Consider the following 14,819-nt stretch of genomic DNA (forward strand, 5'->3'; position numbering starts at 1 on the left):
GAATAAAAAGAAGGATGCTAAGTAGGACAGCTTTGCCATAGACAGCGTTTTAATTATTGTCTTGATCTCTGTTTCCCTTCTCAGATGCTCTCTGCTCTGGCTTGCTCCAATCTAGAAATTCTCTCTCCCAGGAAGTCTATTTCCATCTTCAGTTTAGCCTTTTATGTGTGTGTTCTAGGCTGTGGCTTTCTTTACTCTGGATTATCCATCAATATGATCATATCTGTAAAAAATGTAGTTTAAAAATTATATAGTATTAAATACTGAAATTCTCTGGCTAGGCTAGGCTAAGCTAGAAAGTAACCCTAAAATCTTAATGGCTTACAACAAAGGTTTATTTCTTGTTCACGGTGGTAAGTCCAGTCTGACTCTACCGGTGACCTCCATGTAATGACACAATTCCATCTGCTTCTATTACGGCTCTTCCATCTCACAATGAATCTCTACAATCACAACTGCAGGAAGAAGGAGAACATGGCAAACTTATGCTCTCACATTGGTTTGGAAATTACATTATCTCACTTCCTTTCACAGCCCTTTCATCAGTCCTGGTCACTTGGTTCCACCTGACAAAGAATGCTGGGAAATGTAGAAGACAACATGGGTATTTAATGAGCAATACATGTGTAGAGACATACAAAATAATATGTGTAACATATATGTAAGCTTGAAGTATAATAAGACAAACACCAGCATAATAAAATAAATTTATCACCTAACGAGAATATTATCAGGACCGTTGATCCTGTCTGCTTTTGGTCTTGTAGGAATTTGTTACAAACTAGGTTTTAATTAATTAATTAATTTATATATTTGGTACAAATTCATTGTGATTTTTGGGAGGGGAGGTTGTAAAGCCATGTGTTCATTTTAATATATTAAACAAAGCCTCTTGATTTACATATTTTAATTCTGGATGACAAATGGATTGAAGGGGGAAAAGTAGACAAGAGAAATCTAGTTAAAAGGTTATGTCACTTATAAGAATGAAAAATGATAGCCTGAAATAGGGGAGTATCAAATTGAGATTTTTCTCGATGGATAGAACCAAGAGGATTTGGAGATTAACTGCATGTAGGGATAAGGGAGTCAGTGGCATCAAGGATGACTCCTAGGTTTCTGGCTCAAACAACTGGATAGGTAGAAGTGTCATTTATCAGATGGTAGGTGAAAAATACCTACAGGAAGGAGGAAATGGACTGATTCCAGGTTTGATGCAGGAAATGTACAGGATAATCCTGGATATACTCTTTTCTAGAAATCAAGGAAACTACCAAAGACTACTAGGGTTTGTCAAAAGGGCAAAAAGACAAACATCAAAGAATAATGACTAACATAGATTGAAACCATGAACCCATAACTAACCCTAAAAAAAATAGCAGAACTCACTAGTCTCCTCTGGAGGTGGCTGCAGATGGCTGGGCACTCGTTATTTTGAAAATTGATAAGCAAAGAGAAAGAATCAGGCACATTTTTGGCTTTTCTGTAAAATTAAATATTAGACTTAGATTCACTAATGAAACAACAGGTTTAAGAAATGACTGCCATTGTCTGCTAAAACCATTAGGTGAATGGTTAATGGGAAAATCTACAAAGGATGGATCAAGTTGACACTATCTGAACCTACTCTTCAGTCTTATTATCGTCATTGAAAGTGGAACCACAACTTATTATGTGTCTCCTGATATGATGCAATAAGAAATACCGCACAAAAACTTGACCACAGCACCACATTTGAAGTATTCTTGCCAAGAAAAGTGAATCTGCATCTCATTAAGTCTCCAGATATAACTACCAATTTATGGGAAAACACAAAGGATATGGAACGTGTTGAATGACACTACAAGGATCCAATCAGCTAAATGCAGAATATAGGAAATTCTGTAAGACAAGTGACCTGATTTCTTCAGCTAATAAATGGCATAAAATGGGGAAGGGGAGACTGTTTTAGATTAAAGGAGACTTGAGAGACATATCAGCCAAATCAATGTATGGATGTTGTTTGAAAAGAAATTTTCAAACACAAACAATGGCAAAAAGACAGTTTTTGTGACAAAAGGAGAAAGTTGAACCCAAAGTAGGTAGTAGATGATATTAAAAAATTGTTATTAATTTTGTTAGGTGTGATAATACAATTACGATTGTGTTTTAAAAGTTTTTAACTGCAGAGATATGTAGTGAAATTATGTGCTATCTAGGATTTCCTTTAAATACTACAGAAAAGAAAGTATGGAGCATAAACAAAACAAGAATGGAAAAATGTTGATAATTATACAACAGGGTAATCATGATACATGGGTGTTCATTATGCAATTTTTTCTAAAAACAAAAGAAGTAGGAGTAAGGAAATACGTAAATTGTAACTAACACCAAATAAGATGAGAATTGATTATTGGGTTTAACAACATGGTAACATTGACCAGAGAAGTTTTGGTGGAATGATGAAAGGGGGGAATCTTAACTGAAGTGTGTTTAAGATACAATGGGTAAGCCAACTATATAAATACATTTGGACATAATATGAACAATCTGAATGTGGACCAGATATCAATTGTTTTTGAGGAATTATTGTTAATTTTGTAAAAGATGATAATTTTTGTAAGAAATTCTTCTTGTCTTGTAGAAATGCATATGAGCATTTAGAGTTGAAACGACATGTGATCAGGATTTTCCCTTAAAATACTACAGCAACAAAAAAAATAAAAAAGAGATAGGTGAAGCAAATACGGTAAATGTTCATAATTGTAGAATATTTGCAATGGGTACTATACTATTCTCTCAGTTTTTGTGTATGTTTGTATGTTTTATAATAAAAAGATTTTTAAAAATAGGATAAAGAAGAGGAATTAGAGATAGTGTATAAAGACAAATATTCTTAGAAATTTTGCTGCACAAAGGAGCAAAAAATATTAGGAGTAGCTGGTGGCAGAAGCAAAGACAAGAGAAACTTTAAATATACTGATAGAATGATTTAGGACAGAGAGGGAAATTTATGATATAAGAGAGAGGGGGCGGCATTTATAGACTGCTATTCTTGAGTAGATGGCTGAAAACGGAATTATTGTACAAGTAGAGGGATTGGCTTTAGATAGAAACGTGGATATTACAACTAATGATAGCAGATAGAAAAACAAAATACCTGGTGTAGATGCTGGCAAGTGAGAAGATATGATGGTTGGATTCTGTGGAAGTTGTCTTCTAAAGTAGAAAGCGAAGCTGTTATCTGAGTGAGAGGATGGGAGAGAATGTACTGGGGGTTTGGTAGGAAGGTATGACATACTCACCCAGGATAGGGGAGAATGAGCATACTGGGAACATATGGTGTGATTGTCAGGCAACAATAAGGCTCACTTGAGATTTATGGCCGTGGCTGTATTGCATGGTTGCATATTCGCCCGTTTAGCTGCAGCAGTACACACAAGGAGGAGGCAAAGAGTTGGATTTGCCAGAGTTTTGGTTTTTCAAGTGAGTATACCAAATAAGAGAGGAGCAAAAGAATCAATGGTATATATATGAAAGCCAGTGAATTTGAATGACTGTCAAATTCAAGCTGAGCCAGAGGGGAGAAAGGTCATCAAGGACATGGTTTGTTAAAGATGCCTAAGAGACATCTCTAACAAGAATATGTCAAGTAGTGAAGAGTTCAGAAAAGGAATCTGAGCTAAAGTTATAAAATCAACAGCATATAGATGGTATTTTATCATAGGGATATATAAGATTACCTAAGGAAAATGTATTAAGTAAGAAGATTCAAGGTGGTAGAGCTCTGAAGAATGCTAAGTTAAAAGTTCAGTAGAGGAGGAGACATCTTAAAGAGATTGAAAAGGAGAAATCAGAGAGTGAAAGGTGATGTTTTGAAAGTCAAGAGAAGAAAGTAGTTTTTCATGAAGGAGAGAGTCAACTGTGTCAAGAATTGCTGACTGCTTTAGTAAAATAATTAGAAAAGTAGAGCTAGAGAGAGAAAGACGCTTTTAATAGATGCTGGTAGGAAGCTCTACCCAACTTGAAATATTCTATGGTGCAACCGTTGTCAAAACTGTCTGGTACTGGGTTACTAATGGAAGAATACAAAGTAGAACTTAATAGAAATTCAAGACATAGACTTAAACCTTATAAAAGTTGACAGCCCCCTTAGATTATAACTTCAGTGGAGCCAAGAATCACGTTCATCTCAGTTTGCTCAAGAAAAATAAGGCCTGACATATAGTAGGCACTCTTTGAATGTTTGTTAAATGAATAGATTCAGGAATAAATGAAGGTAACATAGTAAAATATGAAGAGTATGAGCTATGGAGAAATTCACCAGGCTAATGTCTACCCACCTATTAGATAAGCTTAATTGTGATTTCCTCAGCATCCTACCTAGCACAACACCTAAAATAAAAGAAACTCAACGAATTTGCATTTATAACAAGTTCCCAGGTAATGTTGGTATTGCAGCTGCTCTAGGTCAGGGCTTCTCAACTATCTGACACAAGAATTTTTTTATGATTGTATAAACTAATGTTTTTGTAAAACAATGAAAATTACTAGAAGAACAACCACTATGGGAAACAGTATGAAGTTTTCTTTAAAAAATTAAAAATAAAACTATAATATGATCCAACAATTCCACTTCTGAATATTTATCCAAAGAAAATGAAAATACTAATTTGAAAAGATATATGCACCCCCATGTTTGTTGAAGCATAATGTATTTACAATAGCTAAGACATGGAAACAACCTAAGTGTCCACTGATAGTTGAATGGTTAGAGAAAATGTGATACGCGCGCGCGCGCGCGCGCACACACACACACACACACACACACACACACACACAGCATGGAATATTATTTAGCCATAAAAAAGAATGAAATCTTGCCATTTACGACTGCATGGCTGGATTCTGAGAGCACCAGGCTAAGGGAAATAAGTCAGACAGAGAAAGATAAATACTGTACTATCTCACCTATATGTAGAATCTAAGACCGAGAAACGCTCCCTCCCAAAAAAAAAACAGAAAAAAAACACAAAAAACTGAGCTCATAGATACAAAAAACAGATGAACAGATTGGTGGTTGCGGGGGGGGAGGGGCAAAATAGATGAAGGGGGTCAAAAGGCACAAATTTCCAGTTATAAAATAAATAGGTCATCGCAATATAATGTACAGCATGGTGATTATAGTTAGTACTGTATTGCATATCTAAAAGTTGCTGAGAGTAGATCTTAAAAGTTTTCATCACAAGAAAAAAATTTTGTAAATATGTATGGTAACAGATGTCAACTAAACTTACTGTGGTGATCATTTTGCAATATGTACAACCTGGAACTATAATGTTCTGTGTCAATTATACCTCAATAAAAAAATAAAAAAAGGAACTAGATAAAAATGAAATAATATAGACATACAAAATTTCTTATGATTAGATTCATAGGCATAAAATTACTCTGCCAAATTGCTATAAATTAATTTTGAGAGTTTGCTCTCAGTTTCTATACTTATCTCTTTATAGACCAGAAGCAGTTTGCCAACTGGCTCAGGTCCAAGGTCCACATTTAGAGTAACTCTGCTCCAGATGATCTCTAAATTTTTTTTTTTTGCTTTGAGGAGTAAAGCATTTTGTTTTAAGATGATGCCATTTTAAAAAAACTTTATTATATGATTTATATTTGCTTTGTTTTATTTTGTGCATGTACCTTCTGATAACTTGGAAGTTTGTAGTTAGTTTTTAGTTCTTCCAGTGGTTGTCTTTGTAACTATAACAATTTCTTATTCTTACTCTTGAGACTACTAACTATCTACTCTCCGCAATGGCAAAATTACTATTCTTCCACTTTTATTTCCCTTCCTCCCCCTTTAATATGTAATTTTAGTGACAAACATTATTTTAAAAATTATTCTAAAGATTACCTATATAACTTTAAATAACTTTTAAATAAGTTTATATCTATTTATTAGGTTTCAACAATGTCTTTTCTTCCAATAGTGAAAGATGAAGAAATCCACTTTCTCTTTTTCATGTATGTATTTCCCAACATCTATTAGTTATATTATTGTTTCACATTGCCACAGATTATAACATTTATATTGTGCTCTGAAATTATAATGCTCACAGTTATTTTAGTCTCAAGCTGCTATATATTTGAAACGATGGAGCATCTGTGAGTTTAAGATGCTTTTAGAAGATGCAGGCTTTCTCATTTTTTTAAACCAACTTTTCAACCACTATCCTTACCTTAAAGGTTGAGCTCTGTGCTAGACTCCCTTAATCTTTTTACTTCAGTCACATACCCTGAGTCAGTGTATATATATATATATATATATATATATACACACACACACACACACACACATATATATACATATATATGGAATATATATATGGAATATATAATTACACATATATATATATGTAATTCTGGTTCAAAAGGTTAAAAATAATTGCAAAAACTGCAAGTACTTTTGCACCAACCTAATATATAGATGTATATATGTATATATCAAATATACTGTAATATAATATAAGGCCACAACTTCTATTTCTATCTACGCTTCCAAATTTATATGTAACCCTTAATGAATGGGGGGCGCAATATGGCTCAATCTCTGCATGGAATCATAGTATTTAGAGAAGTACACAGCTCAGCAGTCAAAAGTAGCTTCAAAATGACGCAAATCCTTTACAGGCATTGCTTGGGAACTGAGAAGAGGATTTGTAGCGATACTCATTACAGCTCTTCTTCCTCTCCTACCACTTCCCTCACACACCACAAAACAACTACTCCCACTCATCCATAGAGCTTTCTTTTCTTCTCTCTGCTTACCTACCTCCTGTCTTCTACCCTCCTTCCTTCTCTTTCTTACAGCTTTTTCCCAAACAGATCACCTCGTCCTCTTGAAATAAATTCTACTTCTTTTATTCCTTGTTTTATTGTGCTTCACTTAATTGTGCTTTGCAGATATTGCATTTTTTTACACATTGAAGGTTTGTAGCAACCCTGAATGGAGCAAGTCTATTGGCTCCATTTTACCGACAGCATTTGCTCACTTTGTAATGGTGTGCTACATTTTGGTAATTCTTGCAATATTTCAATTCTTTTCATCTTTATTATATTTTTTATGATGATTTGTGTTCAATGACCTTTATGTCATTATTGTGATCGTTTTGGCAGGTCACAGACCATGCCCATATAAGACAGCGAACTTAATTGGTAAATTTTGTGTGTGTTCTGACTGCTCCACAGATTAGCTTTTCACCATCTCTCTCCCTCTCCTTGGGCCTCGCCACTCCCTGAGACACAACAATATTGAAATTAGGTCAATTAATAGCCCTACAATGACCTCTAAGTGTTCAAGTGAACGGAAGAATTGCATGTTTCTTACTTTAAATGAAAAGCTAGAAATGATGAAGCTTAGTGAGGAAGGCATGTCAAAAGCAGAGACAGGCTAAAACTTATGACCCTTGCAGCAAACAGACAACTTGGAAATAAAAAGTTCTTGAAGGAAATTAAAAGTGCTACTCCAGGGAACACATGAATGATAAGAAAGCAAAACAGCTGTATTGCTGATATGGAGGAAGTTTTGGTGGTTTGGATAGAAGATCAAACCAGCCACAACATTTTGAAAAAAGTTCTACTGTGGGTAAAATGCTATCAAACAGCATCACATGTTACAGAGAAATCAGTGAAAGGAAGAGCCAATCAACGCAGCAAACTTCATTATTGTCTTATTTATTTATTTATTTTTAAATATTAAGAGTGAGTAACTTCTTTTTTTTTTAATTTTTTTATCGGGAATATTGGGGAACAGTATGTTTTTCCAGGACCCATCAGCTCCAAGTTGTTGTCTTTCAATCTAGTTGTGGAGGGCGCAGCCCAGCTCCAAGTCCAGTCACTGTTTTCACTCTTTAGTTGCGGGGGGCACTGCCCACTATCCCATGGGGGAATTGAACCGGCAACCTTGTTGTTGAAAGCTCAAGTTCTAACCAATTGAGCCATCCGGCCGCCCCTCGGGCAGCTCAGCAGAAGCTGGTTGTCTTCAATCTAGTTATGGAGGGCTCAGCTCACTGGCTCAGGTGGGACTCAAACTGGCAACCCTGTTGCTAAGAGCTTGTGCTCTAACCAACTGAGCCATCTGGCATCCCCTGTCTTATTTTAAGAAATTGCCACAACCACCCAACCTTCAGCACACTGATCAGTCAGCAGCCAACATCATAGAGACAAGACCCTCCACCAGCAAAAAGATTATGACTCATTGAAGGTTCAGATGATGGCTAGCATATTTTAGCAATAAAGTATTTTAAAATTAAGGTATGTACATTGTTTTCTTAGACAATGCTATTGCGTACTTAATAGACTGCAGTATAGTGTAAACATAACTTTTATATGCATAGGGAAACCAAAAAATATGTGCGGCTTGCTTTATTGCTGTGGAGGGGAGACTGTTCCACGTTGTGACTGCTGCCAGAACTGCCACCTGGATCCTGGCCAGAACAGATTGCTTCCCCCAAATTCCCTCAGATTGAACTGATTGAACCCTCCCCTATGACCCACAGTGTGCTGGTTTGTGCTGGTTCCTGGACCAGGCTGTTGCCCCAACCCCAGGCAAGAATGTAAGGCATTTCCCCCTTATTTAGGGAGGGTCATGTCCCAGTACCCCTATTCATGCTGCCCTGTCCTATATAATCCCTTAGCATCTGCCACGTGGCACAGAGGATATCCATGTCCTCTAGCTACCATCTGAGACATGCCTCATAAGTAAGTTCTCTTAATAAACCTCTTAACGTAATGCTGGAGTTATCAGCCCCTTGCAAGTTCTTTTGGTCCTGAGAAATTTTATGTAACAATTGTGATATTTGCTTTATTATGGTGGTCTGGAACTGAACCCACAACATCTCCAAGGTATGCTTGTATTCCTCCTATTTCTCATTCTTTTTATCCTGCATTCTCAAAGTCCAAATAAGCAGTCTGGCATCCATAGACCTCTCTTAGCCAGGGGAAGACTCAAGGGTGGGAGAGAAGGCTGTGAACATTTGTTAATAATTTTCATTCTGTCACATATACTGGTACTTCCATGAAATCATGGAAGTGATATCACATCACCTTTGCTATATTCTGTTGGTTAGAAGCAAGTCACAGGCCCCACTCACACTCAAGGGAGGGAATCACACAAAGCCATAAACATTGGGGAGGGGGCAGATAATGAGGACCACCTGAGAGTCTGTGTGCCACACTGACTTTCCCAGTCTCTATAATGGAAGGTGAGAAGTTAGAATAGAGTTCTGATCCATAAGTTACCAGGGCTGGGTCAGTGGATTCTCCTGCCAGAGACTGTGAGCCTGGAATCGTGATACAATTATGAAGAGAAGGTTAGAATCCCTTTACAAAGGTGGGTGGCAGCAACATAGCACATTGGTGGTGGTGTGGGAGTGGTGGTGACAGCAGTGTCCTGAAATTGCCCGATTGGCAGTCTATAAAGACTTCTTTTTTAAAAGTTAATTTTTATTTTTAAATTACAGTGATATTCGACATTATTTTATATTAGTCTCAGATGTACAGCATAGTGGCTAGACATTTATATAATTTATGAAGTGATTCTGCTGATAAGTCCAGCATCTACTCAGCATCATACATACCATGTTTCCCTGAAAATAAGACCTAGCCAAACAATCAGCTCTAATGTGTCTTTTGGAGCAAAAATTAATATAAGACCTTACATAATATAATATAAGACTGGATCTTACAAAATATAATATAAGGCCGGGTCTTATATTAATTTTTGCTCTAAAAGACGCATTAGAGCCGATTGTCTGGCTAGGTCTTATTTTCAGGGAAACATGGTAGTTATTATAATATTATTGACTATATTCTCTGTGTTGTACTTTACATTCCCATGACTACTTTGTAACTACCAATTTGTACTTCTTAATCCCTTCACCTTTTTCACCCAGTGCCCTAACCACCCTTCCATCTGGCAACTATCAGTCTGTTCTCTGTGTCCATGAGTCTGTTTCTGTTTTGTTTTGTTTTTTAGAGTCCACATATAAGTGAAACCATATATTTGTCTTTCTCTGTCTGACTTATTTCACTTAGCATAACACCTTCTAGGTCCATTCATGTTGTTGTCACAAATGGCAAGATGTCATTCTTCTTTATGGCCAAGTAATATTCCATTTGTATATATGTACCACTTCTTTATCCAATTGTCTATTGATGGGCACTTAAGTTGCTTCCACATATCTTGGCTACTGAAAATAACGCTGCAGTGAACATAGGGGTGCATATATCTTTTGTAATTAGTGTTTTGGATTTCCTCAGAGAAAGACCCAAAAGTGGAACTGCTGGGTGATAAGGTAGTTCTATTTTTAATTTTTTGAGGAAACTCCATACTGTTTTCCATAGTCGCTGTACCAATTTGCAATCCCACCAACAGTATATTAGGGTTCCCTTTTCTCCACATCCTCACCAACACTTGTTTGTTAATTTATTGATGATAGCCATGCTGACTGGTGTGGGATGAAATCTCATTGTGGTTTTAATTTGCATTTCTTTGATGATTAGTGATGTCGAACATCTTTTCATTTGTCTATTGGCCATCTGTATGTCCTCTTTGGAGAAATGTCTATTCAGGTCTTCTGCCCAGTTTTTAATTGGATTTTTTGTTTTTATTGGTGTTAAGTTGTATGAATTCTTTATAAATTTTGGATATTAACCCCTTATCACATGTATCATTGGTGAATATCTACTCTCAATTGGTAGGGTGTCTTTTCATTTTGTTGATGGTTTCCTTTGCTGTGCAAAAACTTTGTAGTTTGATGTAGTCCCATTTGTTTATTTTTTCTTTTGTTACCCTTGCCTGAAAAGATATATCAGAAGAAATATTACTAAGAGCAATGTCAGAGAATTTACTGCCTGTGTTTTCTTCTTGGGGTTTCATGGTATCAGGTCTTACATTTAAGTTTTTAATACATTTTGAGTTTATTCTTGTATATGTTGTAAGAAGGTGGCCTATTTTCATTTTTTTTTGCATGTTCCATACAGTTTTCCCAACACCATTTATTAGATTGTCTTAGACCCTATTTTATATTCTTGCCTCCTTTGTCACTGTCATTTTATAGAGCATATAAAATGTATTATACATGTTGGATTGAGGTTTGCAAAACAAGTTGTTTACTAGTAGGGACATGAGCAAGGAATACAGCAATATGTGTGTGAGACTGATAAGAATGAAGTACAACACATGTTTTTGTGTGAAACTGAGCATAACAAAATTGAGTGATAAACACGTTTACCAAAACAACTTCTGTTTATCACCTAAGAGGTAAACAAGTCCAAGGAAAGGAGGATAAAAGCAGAACTCCAGAGCAATGCCATGAGTGGTCTGACTGGGCGTTTCGGCTAAGACTCTCTGCGAGGCTCTGAGTGAGACACTCGGGAATGATCCTCTGGGATGTTCATCTGGGCCATTGACAGAGTCATGTGTGAGTGGCAAGCCGCGATACTCCAGGACTCTCCGAAGTTCTTCCCTGCAAGACCACCTTGCCTCAGAGCTGTCATGGGCCCAGTCATCTCTCCCAGACCAGGGATCTTCTCCACCTCGATTGACTCTGGGACTTGGTTCGTTATTAAATTCTATTCTACTCTGTATCACCTTCTGTGCTTACCAGAGCACTGGCCTCTGGAAGGACATTGGTTCCCAAATAAAGCTGTGTTACTCTATCTGAACCTGTGTGTCAGGACTTTGTTCCCCACTTGTGTCACAAGTACCACGCAGGGACGTAGGGCCCTGCTGAGGGGTTAATGTCCCCTTGACTTTCAGGAAGAGACTGAAATGTGGCGACTGCCCTTCTAGGCACTCATGACAGTTATATGCGTGATTAATTGACTATATAGTGGGTTTATTTCTTGTTTCCTGCCAGTTTCATATGCCTGCTTCTCCAATATCTGTTCAATTGTGTGAGCCCCTCTATATAGCCTTCCAATCAATTCTCCCTTAGGCTTAGGAAGCTCAGAGTTTGTTTTTATTGTTTGTAACCAAGAATGTGGCAGACCTTAGATATGCAGGGAACTATAAATAGCTGGTATAACTGTAAATAGTCAATACAGCAGGGATTAATAGTAGAAGGTGAGGTAGGCAGAGACCAGATTTTGGATGGCTTTGCCATCCAAAATTTAGACTTCATCTGATGGTCATGGAAATCCATTTAACTATTTTAAATAAAGGAGTAACATGTTTTAAATAAGGGAGTAACATGTTTTAAATAAGGGAGTAAAATTCTTGTAAAGGCTTTTTGGAGGATGAGTTTAAAGAGTGGATGTAGGTGAACCAGTTAGAAAGCTTATCCACTCAAGTAGGTGAGAGAAGATAAGACTTGAGCTGAGGTGGTTCCAGTGGGATGGAAAAAGGAGACAGATTGGGGAGATAGTAAGGTTACAGAAGCAACAGGACTTGTTCATTAATTGATGTTGGAGTGGGAGGGTAAGGAAAGAGTCTAGGATGACTTCCAGGTTTCTGGTTGAGGCAACTGGATAGATGGTGATGAGGAAGTGAAACAGGTGATATGGTACAGGAGAGGACTGTTGATAGTTACAGAGTACATTGGTTGTGTGTATAGACTCCGGTATTGGACCGACTTTGATTTGAGTCTTGGCCCTGCTTATTAACTGTTTCATATTGAGCATGTTATATAACTTGAGCCTCAGTTTCCTCAATTGTAAATTGGAAATAATGCAACTTACCTCTTGTTTGCAAATGTGTGAATTAAATGGACAGTGTCTGGTATCCAGCAGGCATGCTATAATGTTAGCTATTATTACTTCTCAGAAAGGGTTCAGGGACTTGGCTCTAGAAAAATGGGTGAAGACTTCAGGGAAAGAACTCTGGTTAGTTACAAGAGTGAAAAATACAAAGTTGTGGCAAACTGGCTGAAGCCAGGAGGACGCCAACAGTGCTGAGCTACATCCACGTTGCTGAGCAGATGAGTCACTGGAAGTGACAGGCTAGGCTGCCCAGGCCACAGCTCCACTGGCTGTGGCCTGGCTGGACTGGGTTTTAACATGATGACTTCATTGTCAGTGGGGAAGTGGGGAATCATGGGAATCGTTTCGGAAGCCTTTTTGTCCTCATCACCCAGAAGGAAACCATCACTTCTTCCTTTTTTATAGGACTTTCCACACCCTGTCTTGCTTTCTGGAAGCAGCAGGAAACAGTGGAAAGGGACAGAAAAGCCAGAAATTGGATCTTGGCTAGTTTGTTCACTGATTTGCTGGGTGCATGTCACTTCACCTTAGTCTTCTTATCTGTAACATGAGAATGAGCAGAGCTACCTCCAAAGGGTGATGTGAAGATTAGGTGACAGTTGGCAGGCGCTCAGTAAAAGGGCATGTATTAGTATTTTATGCATTCGTTGTATACTTTGACTTCTTCCTGCTCCTGGTCCCTTTCCCAGTAGCTCCTTGAATACACTGATCAATTCTAACTCATTTTTGGATCCCTAGCACTTACCTTGGCCCAGTACACGATTTCATGAATGGATGAATGAAAGAATCAATGAGTGTCTGCAGCCGCCGCTGCGCCCCGGGAGCCCCGCCCCCTTCCGCTCTCCCCACCACACCGAGGGGCCACGGGCGGGTCTCTCGCGACCGTTCGCTGGCGCGTGCGCGGGAAGCCGCGCGCGGCCGGAGGTGGCGGGCGGGTTCGCTCCCCGTGCGCGCGCGCCAGGGGGAGGGAGGGGCAGGGCCCGGCCAGAGGCTGGCGGGCTGGCTGCTGGCTGTGGAGCCGGCGGCGGCGGGTGGCTGGCCAAGCGTATACCGGGTGGGAGAGGACGAGGCGGCGGCGATGCTGCCGCCTCGGTAAGGAACGGGAGGAGGCCGCGGCGCTTGAGGCTCCAGAAAGCGCGGAGGAGCTGCTAGCTGGGGTCGGTGGCTTCGGGCGCCCGCTGGGCCATGGTGGCTGCGGGCGGTGGTTGGCGCGGTAGCGCTGCGGCCCGGAGCCGAGCAGGACCAGGACGTCGCGGTGTTAACGCCCGCGGGGCCCAGCCACAGATATGAAGCGGAGCCGCTGCCGCGACCGACCTCAGCCTCCGCCGCCGCCGGCCGCCCGCAGGGAGGATGGGGTTCAGCGAGCGACGGAGCTACCCCAGCCCCAGCCCTTGCCCCCGCGCCGACGAGCGCCGCCCGGGAGGCAGCGACTGGAGGAGCGGACCGGGCCCATGGGGCCGGGGCCCGAGGTCAAGGAGCAGGTAGGGTGGGCCGGGGTCGGGGAGGGAAAGGATGGTGGTGGAGCCTGAATGGAAGCGGTGGGGGAGGGGGGATCTCAGGCGGGAAGACGGGCTAGGGCATTTGAGGGGTGGGGACTGAGTAGTTCCGTAGGAGGAATGGGAGGTCTGGAGAGGCAGAAAAATGGGGAGTGGAGAAATGGAAGTGATGACCTGGAGGGAATGGGCAATGGGGGAATAGGGGGATGAAAAATGGTCCTATGGGCGTTTGTAGTCAGGGGTTCTGGATGGGAAAAAGGGACGCTAGAAGGTGGGCTCGGAGTAAATGAACTGCAAAGAATAGGCCTAGTAAAGGGGTATTGAGGAGTTATCCAGAGGGATAAACAGTGTAAGGTAGGGAAAGTCAATGTGATATAGTAAATGTAATGTTTTCTAGAGGTGGTCTCGACAGTTATAAAAACGGATGTCATTCCTTAGCATTCTCTGATTTGGCTATCATTACAGTCTTGTAGGAGTGTGTTCAGAATCTTTAGGTTCTCCTTAGTAACTATCTATTTCATGAGAAAGCACTTTTTAAAACACCTGCATGTGTGCAATCCCGAGCCTAATGCTGTGAACAGG

The 14,819-nt window shown here is 39.6% G+C and overlaps 1 protein-coding gene across 6 annotated transcripts in view; it reads left to right on the forward strand.

Annotated features, from left to right (window-relative positions):
• The first annotated feature begins 13,709 nt into the window (after window positions 1–13,709).
• MAST2 (microtubule associated serine/threonine kinase 2) overlaps window positions 13,710–14,819 on the forward strand; it is a 193,205-nt gene continuing 192,095 nt past the window's right edge. For 4 of the 6 annotated variants that reach the window (XM_033114019.1, XM_033114020.1, XM_033114022.1 and 1 more), the window contains exon 1: window positions 13,710–14,222. In XM_033114019.1, coding sequence (XP_032969910.1) covers window positions 14,028–14,222 — 195 coding nt within the window. In that variant the 5' untranslated portion in view covers window positions 13,710–14,027. The remainder of the gene's footprint in view (window positions 14,223–14,819) is intronic. The other 2 variants (XM_033114023.1, XM_033114024.1) reach the window with 2 other exon arrangements.

Source organism: Rhinolophus ferrumequinum, chromosome 9 (genome assembly GCF_004115265.2).
Source record: "Rhinolophus ferrumequinum isolate MPI-CBG mRhiFer1 chromosome 9, mRhiFer1_v1.p, whole genome shotgun sequence".
Classification (NCBI taxonomy): domain Eukaryota; kingdom Metazoa; phylum Chordata; class Mammalia; order Chiroptera; family Rhinolophidae; genus Rhinolophus; species Rhinolophus ferrumequinum.